This window comes from Ochotona princeps, chromosome 3, assembly GCF_030435755.1.
Source record: "Ochotona princeps isolate mOchPri1 chromosome 3, mOchPri1.hap1, whole genome shotgun sequence".
NCBI lineage: Eukaryota > Metazoa > Chordata > Mammalia > Lagomorpha > Ochotonidae > Ochotona > Ochotona princeps.
In genome coordinates, this window is record NC_080834.1 from 31,773,425 (window position 1) to 31,784,896 (window position 11,472).

Consider the following 11,472-nt stretch of genomic DNA (forward strand, 5'->3'; position numbering starts at 1 on the left):
AGGAGGGTGTGCAGAGAAATCTTCCATACCCCAGTGAGGAGTAACTAATCTTTGTGTCCCACCCAGTGAGTTATAAGTGCATCCCCGCTGACCGTTTCCTGTCTGTTTCTAAGCTTTCCTTGTTGTTCTCTGTCTATCTATTCTAGTTTGGTTTGTTTGTTTGTTTTGAGGGGTTTCTGGAGCGCTCCTGATGGTTATTATGAGAGGGGGTGGGGACCCAAAGCTGGAAGCAGGCAAGGACCAGAGAAAGGTCCTCTCCCTAGTCCCGAAGGAAGTTTACTGTTCTTCTGTTTCTGCGGACCACTCAGTGCTCCTGGTTGTTATTCCGATGACCTTGGATCCTGCAAGGCAGGAATTGGGCTTCTTCCATCCCATGTGGTAGATCCAGATGGGGGTAGGTGACCTCAGAGTTCTTGGTCTCCGAAGGCACTCCATTTCCCTGTGGTCTCCTTGGCAGTTGGGATGTAGTCCTCGGTGCTCCTTGGTACTGATAGTCCTTGGTGAGTATCTGGGAGTCTTCAGGGTTGGGATAAAAGCCTCCTCCTGTCCGCCTGCTCCACTCTGGGGTCCCCCCTGCTCTGTGCATATGACCTCCTGTTAAGAGGTTGTTAGGATTACTCCTGATTCCCCCATATGCCTTTGTAGTTTTGCTATTGTCTGATGCTAATTCGAATCTGTTGTCTATGAGTTACCAGTTATGATCCTGACAGGTTATATTTCCCGTCTTCCTCACACCTAGGGTGATGTAAGATTTCTCTGCTCTCCCTCCCCTTTTCCAAGTCATGGGGCTTTACAAGTACATTAGGTTTAATTTTCTTTTTTTTTTTCTTGCCCTAGTGTTTATGTTTACTGTTGCTGGGAATCACCAGAAATTCAGCTCGGGGTGGCCCTGGGGGGGCGGGCGGCCCAGCCAGGCCGGATCCGAGAACGAGGACTCAGCATGCCAAGACCACCGCCGCAAGGCAGTGAGGGGGTCCCTGGCTTTGGGCGGCCAGTGCACCAAATGGTGCCAGGCTCTGCCTGCTGGCTGCCCGGCGGCGAGCTACGGAGTTTTTACGATCAGAAAAAGGTGCTTAGGGACACTCTTGAATAAGTCCAGCCTTTGTGTAGGTTAGAAGATTTTTTCAAGCTTTGTTTTTATTGGAAAGGCAGAGTTACAGAGACAGGAAGAGAGACACAGATCTTCCATCCACTGATTGACTCCCCAAAGGACTGCAGCGGTCAGCCCTGGGCCAGTCCTGAGCCAGGAGCCAGGAATCAGGAGCCAGGAGCTTCATCCTGGTCTCCTGTGTGGATGCAGAGGCCCAAAGAAATGGGCCATCTCCCACTGCCTTCCCAGGTGCATTAGCAGGGAGCTGGATTGGAAATGGAGCACCTGGGCTGGGATGCTGGATTTGTACTCAGACTTAGCCAGCCAAAGTTTTAAAATATTGAAGATCTAAATTGGGTCCAGTGCAGTAGTCTGGTGGCTCAAGTCCTTGCCTTGCATGCACCGGGATCCCATATGGGCACCAGTTCATATCCTGGCTGCTCCACTTTCCATCCAGCTCCCTGCTTGTCCTTCCTGGGAAAGCAGTTGAGGACGGCCTAAAGCTTTGGAACCCTGAACCCGTGCAGAAGACCTAGAGGGAGCTCCTGACTTCTGGCTTTGGATTGGCTCAACTCCAGCGGTTGTGGCCACTTGGGGGGTGAACCAGGATGGAAGATCTTCCTCTCCGTCTCTCCTCTGTAAATTTGACTTTCCAATTAAAAAACAAAAACAAAAACAAAACTTGCACCAGTGACCACATAGGTTGATAGGCCTTTATTCTTTGGTTTTTCCTAGATGAAGTTTGTTGGCACTGCTATGTCCTCAGGGTATGTGTGACCTGCCGAGGTGCTTGTCTGCCCAGTGTGAGGTGTGCAGAGTTCAGCTGTCTGGGTACCCCGGGCGCGACTCCTTCCATCAAGGGGTGATGCTGAGGTCCACAAAGCAGGCTCAAGTGCAAGAGCGACGTTTTCCACATGTGCTTATAAACTCATGGATGAGTGTGTGTAGAACCTGACCCCCAAGTAATGTGGTGACCCAATCAATTTGTTTTATGTTTTAAAAATAAATATTCAGCAATTTTTCATTTCTAGGTAGAAGCAGGATTTAATGAGGAGACTCGTTGTTATGAAATCAGAACGGCTTCAAGGTGCAGAAGGTATGAAGAGGTTTTCATCTGCTACGGCCCTCATGACAACCAGCGGCTGCTCCTGGAGTATGGATTCGTTTCCATCCCTAATCCTCACGCTTGCGTTTATGTCTCAACAGGTTGGAATCTATTTTATTCTTTCTGTTAAGATGTTGTAGCTTTTATTCTCTCTGGAGATGTGGGTATTTTCAGTTTTAACAGCAGTAGCACCTTAAATCACATGCATGTTATTTAGTTTTGGATGGGTGTGGTACTGATTGTGGAAAAGCCGCAGAGCTTGGGCTGACACCAAAGGTCTCGCTTAGTGGTTAGAGGCCAGTGTGCTGTGTTGGAATATCTGCACGTGAGCCCTGACTGGCTCCTGGCTGCAACTCTGCTGATGCAGACCCTGTAGGCAGCATGCTGACTCACATAATTTGGTTTCTGCCACTCCTGCTGGAGGCCTGGATTGGGTGCCCAGCTCCCAGCTGGCGGACACGGGCATCTGGGAAGTGAACAGGGGTTGGAATCTTAGCCTCTATCTGGGTGCCCAGCTCCCAGCCAGCAGATACGGGCATCTGGGGAGTGAACAGGGGTTGGAATCTCACCCTCTGCCTGGGTGCCCAGCTCCCAGCTGGTGGACACGGGCATCTGGGGAGTGAACAGGGACGGGAATCTCACCCTCTGTCTTTCTGTCACTCTGCCTTTCAAATAAAAACCTTTGTAGGAGAGCCAAGGAAAGTTTTACTTTATTTGGTCAGGAGCTAGAACGGAAACAAGGAAGGCTGCTGGACAAATAAGTATATTGACAGAGAAAAGGAAATGGCAATTGTTGTTCTTCCTGAGCATAGAAGAGAGTTCAGGAGCAAATGAATAAAACGTACTAAGCACCTACCTCATGTAGAGAAGTCTGTTAAATTGTCCTTGCTTGTAGAGCAAAATGCCATCAGATACAGATTTCATTATTCTGTGATGAATATTTCTTTTTAAAGCATTATTTACATTACTCTAAAAATAATAGCTTAGCCATTAATTTTCTGCTTGAAAATATAGTATTAAAATGGACTTTTATCCTTTGGAATCAGCAGAGAAGTAGTTTTCTAGGCCATCAGCGGTGAAGGGTGGGGTGGGCACTGGGGCACAGCGGTTAAGCTGCTGCTTGGGGTACCTATGTTCCTTGCCTGGAGCCTAGGTTCATGTACCAGTCTACTGCCACCTGGTGGCTTCCTGATGATGTGCGTCCTGGAAGGCAGCCCGGGACAGCTCAGGTCCCTGGGTACTGGCACCTAGGGGAGACCTGGGTTGGGTTCTGGACTCCTGGCGTCATCCTGGTCTTACAAAGTAGTCTAAACATTTGGGAGTGAATAAATGCATAGACAATCTCTTTTCTTCTCTTTCTGCCTGTCAAATAAAGTAGAAAGAAAACAGTTTTTGAATGAACAAGGATTTACCAGTATATACGCTGAGGTAGTTTTTAATACAAATGTGGATGGTAATAGAAACTCATTACTGTATCCTATAGGCATAAAAATGATAATAGTTAAAAAGTGGAAACAGATTTTGAAACCTGCAAATGTCTTAGCTTTGCTATTTCTATTCTGGATAACTTTAATGCTGATGGCTTTGAAAGCTTAGTTTGTCAAATTAAATTATATTTTAGTAATACTTTAAAAATAAAATGAAAAAAATCACGCACTATTCTGATGCACAAAATAGCTTTGTATGATTTCACTTTCAGTTTTTTGTAATTGTAAATCCCTGTTGCCCAGAAACTTTGAATTCTGGCTTTCAAAACCCAGTATTGCAAACTCCTGCTCACAGTGTTGCGCAGCCCATGCTTTTGATGGAATTTCCCAGCAGTTATCCTAACGTGTCCTTGAGGATTTGCTTAGTGGGAGTGGGAGGTTGTGGACGTTTTGTCTTCCAGCCTGAGAATTCCTGCTGCCCTTTGAAGGCTGGTTGATGATCCCTCTGGACTGGATGGCAGGATAGACCTCTTTGTGGGACGTGATGAAGCTGTACGTGTCATGGATGCCAAAGGGAGGGGGCAGTGCTGAGAAGGAAGGCACACTGCAAATTTCACCTACATCCATCTGATGTGATTCTTACCTTTTTTTAAATTGCAGAAATACTTGTTAAATATCTTCCATCAACAGATAAACAGCTAAACAAAAAGATTTCCATCTTAAGGGACCATGGCTTTATAGAGTAAGTGTTACCTTCTCTTTTAAAATCATTACTTCAGAAACTTTCATGAATTAAAAACAAAATGATGGCGGGAGTTTTTGTATTCCACATGTAGGCCCCTACCACTTTTGGCTGAGCTGACAGGGGGCTGTTTTTGGGTGTTTGCCGTGACAGGTGTACACAGGGTCCACCACACACTTTAAAGCCTTGTCTTTGGGACCTGAGATGCAAGCCTGACATTACTAAGTTGGCATGCGACAAGATAGTCATGGACTGGTGTCCTCAGTGAGTTGCTGGACTGTGTGGTCAGGAGGGACAGCACTGGGCTACTGCAGCTCAGGGACAACCTGGGGGAGAACCATGTCCTGTAAGAGCTTCTCACTGGCTCCTGGGGTGGGTTGGTAGCTAGGCACTTCAAATCAAGGGGTTCTTGAGAATCTCTGTTTCAGATTTCCTGAATAAATTAAGTTCTAATTAATGTAGTACATGGGACACATGGCTGGAGTGGCTGCCATTGGTTGGATTCCAGGATAATTCCTGAATTACATCATTTAACTTGTAAACTAAAGCATGTCCCCTCTGTTGTGGCCCCTACATCCATGTCCATCTTCTTAATAAAACTGATTGGCAAATAGCTTATACTTTAATTTAAACAAAGTTAGTAGCACAGAGAATTTTTAGTTATTTGGGCTTTATTCTCTTGCAGCTTCAGGCTCCCCTTGGCCTTTGATCGTTCCAGCCAAGATTGCAGTTACGTAGTGGTTAGCAGCTCGTTTAGGGGACTCTGCCCCTGCAGCATGGCACGGGGTCGGGCAGCACTGGAGTGACGGATCTGTCCGCATTGGTTTTCCCGCCTTAGAGATCTGACGTTCGGTTGGGATGGACCGTCTTGGACGTTGCTCACAGCTCTCAAGTTGTTATGTCTGGAACCTGAAAGATTGTAAGTTCCGTGCGTGTTGGTCTTAAGGTGTGGTACAATCTAGCCAGGGCCTTTGAGTATTTTTGCTTGTACTCAAACACCAACCGGGGAAGAACGAAGAATGGTGGTGTTGTGTTGGAGCTGCTTATCACGTGGCCTGCACATGCACTGTATGTTTTACCTCTAAGTTTTAGACATTCTTGGAATTCTGGCCTTAGAATCAGCATCAGAGTGTATGTGGTTAGGATTTTCCAGTAGCTCCTCAGGCATTTCCCCTCCTGGCTTTGGCGTCTGGGGAGTGATCCAGCGGTTAGGCCTTGGTCTCTGTCTCTCCCTCTCTTACTGTAAACTCTGTCTTTCACATAAATGAATGTGCCTTTCAAGAAGAGGATTTTCCAGTCTCCTCATATATTGCCCTCTCTGGGACCCAGCACCTGTTGTTCAGAGTGAATACTGGCACCCAGTGGGCACAGGTGCTGTCAGGCGTCTCTGATGGGTGGGCTTCTCCAGGGGCGAGCAGAGCTTTCCTCCATGATTCCAGCGGACACTACTCTGGAACAGCCACAGAAGCCTCCAGGAGATGCTGGGTTTTTCCATGGGGGTGACATGTAGGGGAACCTCCCAGAGGTCTTCCTTGGCCACTTTCCTGCTCCCTGGTGGCCACTGCCCAGGTGGCCGGCAGAGCATGCAGGTCAGCAAGCATGAGCAAGGCGGCTTCTGCCTCACAAGCTCTGCCACCTAGGACAAGCTCTCCAGCCGTCCCACGTCTCAGGTCTGAGTCCTTCTAGGGGAATAACGCCTTCTTTGCCCCCTGACTCTGAAGATTCACTTAGAGACGCTGTTCCTGGTGCGGAGTAATGGCGGTTACTTTCCTGAAAGCCCATGTTACTAAGTCCTCAGCCGTCGTGTGTGGAGGAGGGACCTTCCCGCGTGTCTCGTGCTGTGGTGCTTTTCCTGCCGGCACCCGTATCCTCCAGCTGCAGGAAGCAGCAGCCACCTGCCTTGTCTCTCTTCCCTCTGCAGGACGTGCAGACTGTGCGGAACCTGTCTCCCTCTCGGGCTCCCTCACTAGTGCTTCCTCCTGCTGTGTAGACGGCTCTGCCTGCTCTGGCTCAGCAGGCTGCCTTGGTCGTGCTGGGTCTGCCCCAGCACCCCTGTATTCTCTGGTTGCCCACTGAGCCCCCCTTCTTAGACAGCTGCATGGCCTGAAGGGGCATGAGTTGTCTCTTGGGGAATGGCTGGGCTGTACTCGTCCTTCTTTGTACAGATCTCACTACATTGTACAGTGTGTTCCATGCTGCCAGTGTTTAGCTCTTGTACTTGAAGGAGAACTTCTCGCCCTGCCTCCTGAGTCCTCTGAACACTTGTCTGTGAGAGGATCTTTCTGTTTCATCTTGCTGTGTTGGAGGGCTAATGGATCTGACTCCACCTGCGTACCAAACCCAGGATTGTAATGATCATACAGTCCGTCCCTGCGGTAGACACTTTGGCCTGGCGTTTGGATGCCTGCCTCCTGTATCCGAGTGCCTGTTGGAGTCTGTCTGCTCCAGCTTTCTGCTTTCTGTCAGTTTCTGCCCTGGCAGGCAGCAGGTCCTGGTTCAGCTAACTGGACCTGGGACTCACAGGAAGACCTGGACTGAGTTCCTGCTGTGGCTGCTGGAGGGACTTAGCCAGGTGAACCATTGGAGGGGGCACGCCTTTGTTATGCCTTTGTTATCTCTGCCTTTCAAAGGGATACATGAATAAACAGGGCACTGATGTGGTTCTCTTTGTTTTTTTATTTTTTGAAGATTTTTTTTTTAATTGGAAAGTCAGATTTGCAGACAGAAGGACAGACAGAGGGGAAGATCTTCCATCCATTGGTTCACTCCCCAAGTGGCTGCAATGGCCAGAGCTGAGCAGATCTGAAGCCAGGTGTCAGGAGCTTCCTTTGAGTCTCCTGCATGGGTGCAGGGTCCCAGGGCTTTGGGCTGTCCTCTACTGCCTTCCCAGGCCACAAGCAGGGAGCTAGAAGGGAACTGGAGCAGCCGGGAAATGATCTGGTGCCCATATGGGTTCCAGCACATGCACGGCGAGGACTTTAACCACTAGGTCCTGTGCCAGGCCCAGCTCTCTTAAAGAGGAGCAAAGTCAGTGCCTTTGTGCATCTAGCTTCCAGTCTGCTGCTCTGCAATGCCCAGTCTCCTATTTCCTGCTGTCCTGTGCACGGTTACTCAGGAGCTGCAAGTGGGTGGTGACGTCAGGGCCTTTCTTGCTGGCATGACTTTCTGGGCCTCTGGGAACAGGAGCAGAGTTTGTGTGCCGTTTTGATTTGTACATGCTTTCTTGCCTTCTAAGAGTCCACTGAGAGTCTCTCCTGGAACTTTTTCTAGTACGTGCTGGAAGAAGATACTCCTTGGAGAAGTCATTTCAGATACAAATGAGAAGGCAAGTTTGGATATAACCCGGAGGATATGCTGTGACTTCATAGAGGAGACTTCTGCTGTGCTTCAGAAGGTATAGTTTCTTTTTTTAGATTTGTTTATTTTTATTGCAAAGTCAGATACATACAGAGAGGAGGAGAAACAGTGAGAAATATCTTCCATCCAATGATTCACTCCCCAAATGACCGCAACGGCCGGTGCTGCGCCGATCCAAAGCCAGGAGCCAGGAACTTCTTCTAGGTCTCCCATGCGGGTGCAGGGTCCCAAGGCTTTGGACAGTCTTCGACTGCATTCCCAGGCCACAAGCAGGGAGCTGGATGGGAAGTGGTGCTTCCGGGATTAGAACTGGTACCCATATGGGATCCTGGCACATTTAAGGTGAGGACCTTTGCTACTAGGCCACTGTGCCAGGCCCACAAGGTATAGTTTTGAAGATTTATTTATTTTTTTATTGGAAAGGCGGATATACAGAGAGGAAGATCTTCCGTCCTATGATTCACTCCCCAAGTGGCTGCAATGGCTGGAGCTGTGCCAATCCAAAGCCAGGAGCCAGGAGCTTCTTCCAGGTCTCCCACGTTGGTGCAGGGTCCCAAGGCTTCGGGCCGTCCTTGACTGTTTTCCCAGGCCACAAGCAGGGAGCTGGATGGGAAGCAGGGCCACCGGGATATGAACTGATGCCCATGTGGGATCCCGGCACATGCAAGGTGAGAACTTTAACCGCTAGGCTACTGTGCCGGGCCTGAAGGTATAGTTTTGAATGTCACTGTTTTTTTTTTTTTTTTTTGTAAAGATTAGTTTTGCTTTTGAAGTTATTGGTTTTGGGGTCTGCTCCATGGCTACTCTGCCTGCAGCACTGACATCCTGTATGGCGCCATTTTGCGTCCCAGCTTATGGCCTGAGAAAGCAGCAGAGCATGGCTCAAGTCCTTTGGCTCCTGCACGCATGTGGGAGACCTGTAGGAAGCTCCTGGCTCCTGGCTTCAGACATAGTGCAGCCATTGTGGCTATCTGGGGAGTCAAACAGTGGGTGGGAGATCTCTGTTTCTCCTTCTCTCTGTAACTCTTCTTTTCAAATAAAAATAAGATAAATCCTAAAGAAGTTGTTATTTTTGTAAAATTACTCGTAATAAGAACACTGTTTTATGTTCTGAATAAATGATGTACTTATTTTCATTTTATTTGAAAGACAACAAGAGATCTCTCATCTACTGGTTTATTCTCCGGGTGCCTGTAGCAGCCAGGACTGAGTCAGGGAAGCCACGCGCCTAGAGCTCTCCTGGGTCTGCTGTGTGGTGACGGGCCCAGGCACTTGAAGGCGTCAGCTGCCTCGTCCCAAGCTGCATGGCAGGAGGCAGCTGGGTGGGAAGCACAGTGGCCGGTTCTCCAAGCAGGCTCTCTGGAATGGGATGAGGGCATCCAGGTAGCCTCAGGACTGTGTCCAATGCCTGTCCCTGTTTTTTATTTTTGGAAAGAAAAATTAATATGTACAGAATGATGTTTTGGTATGTGTATGCATTATGGAATGGTTCAGTCACATCCATATTTTGTTATGGTGAGAACATTTAAAATGTCTTCTTGTAGCAGTGTTCAAGTACACGTTATCATGGTGTACAATGATCTACCACAAACCTCCTCTGTATGTCCAAGTAGCTGTTGAGTCCTCTGTGTGCCGCCATTCCCGCGCCTGCACCTGCCGTTACCTGTCTGCTCTCCGGCTCCAGAGTGTAGCCTTCCTGCATTGCAGAGAGGTCGTTGGCGTCTGTCCTTCTGTGGCTGGCTCTCTTCACGGAGCACCGTGTCCTCCAGGATTACGCTGGTGCCTGTGGCAGGGTCCCCTTCTTTTCACGGCTGTCCCCGTACTGCACCTGGTGACGGGACCTAGGGTGGCTCCTTGTGTTTGCCTGTATGGGGTTTGCTATTTGCACTTAGTAATTGTATGGATTTATAGGTCTTCCTTAATAGTTAAAGATTACTGCGTAACTTCTTGATAATAGATTTTTCAAGTATGTTTTTTTCTTTTTTTATTAATTTAATAAATGTTCCATTAATAGAGAAATCAACTGTGTATGTAAGGCATGAGTGGTGTTAAGGAAGTAATTTTAATGACCGAGGACATCATGCTGGATAAAGTCGGTTAGACACAGAAGGACAAACGCTGTGTGAGGGTCAAGGAGACAGGGCGAAATGCAGTCTCCTGGCTTGGCCACCAGTCCGTGACTGCTGCAGGGGACTAAGGAGACAAGGTTTGGAGGTAGACCAAATGTGTTTGCACTTCCTGCTGCCAAGCTGGTCTCTGGAGAATGACAAGTGACATGTCTTGAGATGTTTGGATATGTTACTGTAGTTACAAGCGAGCTAACCTTGTTACTGACTTGCAGATTGCCTGCAGAAAGGTGGACTGTGCAGCATTGCTGCCCCAGCTGGCTCTGGTGGAAGCCTTGCGGACAGAAGAGCTGCAGATTCTCAAGGCGTCCGCTGGGATCCTGGATGGTCTGCACGCGGCTTTTGCCTGATTTCTTCTATGTGCGTGCACCTGGTCTGTCCTGTGGTGGGTGGGCCTCCTCTGCGTGCACCCGGTCCCTCCTGTGGTGGGCGGGCCTCCTCTGTGTACACCCGGTCCCTCCTGTGGTGGGCGGGCCTCCTCTGTGTGCACCCGGTCCCTCCTGTGGTGGGCGGGCCTCCTCTGTGTACACCCGGTCCCTCCTGTGGTGGGCGGGCCTCCTCTGTGTACACCTGGTCCCTCCTGTGGTGGTGGGAATGGGGCATTTCTTACAGCTTTGATAGGTTCAGTTTCTTTTGCATGGGATGATGGGTAGCTGGTGAGTGGTTTCTACCAAACACTTAGGTACTGAGTCCTTTTCCTTGTGCTTTTCCTTCAAATAGTGAACTTCAGGAGCGTCTCTGAGGACAGAGCGGTGCCTGTTCCGGGATGTGGGAGGAAGCCTGCAGGGCAGAGCCGGTGCAGGCACTGGTGGGCCACGAGTGAGTGATGGCGGCTATGTAGCTGAGGGGCTTTGTACAAGCTCTGTCCAGTAAACAGCAGGCCTGGAGCAAGCACCGGTGAAGTCCTGACTTGTGGGAGCGAGGAGATCAAGAGCCAGCCGCCAGCTGCCAGCCAGGACTCTGGGGTTGGCATAGTGTCCTGCTGCTCATTGTTCCCAGCAGCGGGCAAAGGGCAGGGCTTGAGCTTTCAGAATTCCCTGGATCCCACTGACCTAAGCACAGGTCAGCGGTTGGTGGCATGGGGTGGCCAGTGTCAGCCCACGCGGCCTCAGCCTTCAGTCCCACCCAATGTGGAGGCACTGACTTGCATGTTGAGGAGCTCTGGGGGACACGAAAGTCCCCTGTCCACCTGCTCCTGGCCTTTGGCGCAGCCAGGGCAGGGCCGACAAATCACTCTTTGAGGGAGAAGGCCTGGCTCAACCTCACAGCTCTTCCACCTTGAGCTCTGGTGTCCAGGACAGACTCTGGCCCACTGCACCCTGTGCTGGGGTGAGCGTGTCTGCTGGTTTCTGGGGCTCAGTGGGGACCAGACCTGAAACCCCCGCGAACCTTGGGCCTCTGTTTTTCCTGTTGGCCTTGTTTTTGTTCACCCCAGTCTCAGGGTGGGGAGAGCGGGGAGCCCCTCCATGACTGTCAGCCACCTGCAGAGGTCCCGGAGCCACACTCGCACAGGCTGGTGTGGTCTGTTTCGAGGGTGCCACAGGAAGACTTGCTACCTTTCAGATCCTTTTGGTTGTCCCTGCCAAGTGCTTCATCTTCCCCAGAACTCAAGTGCCTTTCTCAGC

General features: G+C 49.8%; 1 protein-coding gene across 8 annotated transcripts in view; it reads left to right on the plus strand.

Moving 5' to 3' along the window:
• The window catches only part of SETD4 (SET domain containing 4), a 32,513-nt gene extending 21,840 nt beyond the window's left edge, over window positions 1-10,673 (plus strand). For 5 of the 8 annotated variants that reach the window (XM_058661658.1, XM_058661660.1, XM_058661659.1 and 2 more), the window contains 6 exons: window positions 2,122-2,296; window positions 4,283-4,364; window positions 5,203-5,283; window positions 7,635-7,758; window positions 10,063-10,207; window positions 10,568-10,673. In XM_058661658.1, coding sequence (XP_058517641.1) covers window positions 2,122-2,296; window positions 4,283-4,364; window positions 5,203-5,283; window positions 7,635-7,758; window positions 10,063-10,197 — 597 coding nt within the window. In that variant the 3' untranslated portion in view covers window positions 10,198-10,207; window positions 10,568-10,673. Of the gene's footprint in view, window positions 1-2,121; window positions 2,297-4,282; window positions 4,365-5,049; window positions 5,284-7,634; window positions 7,759-10,062; window positions 10,233-10,567 lie in introns of those variants that run through there. The other 3 variants (XM_058661662.1, XM_058661661.1, XR_009245148.1) reach the window with 3 other exon arrangements.
• The last annotated feature ends 799 nt before the right edge of the window (window positions 10,674-11,472 follow it).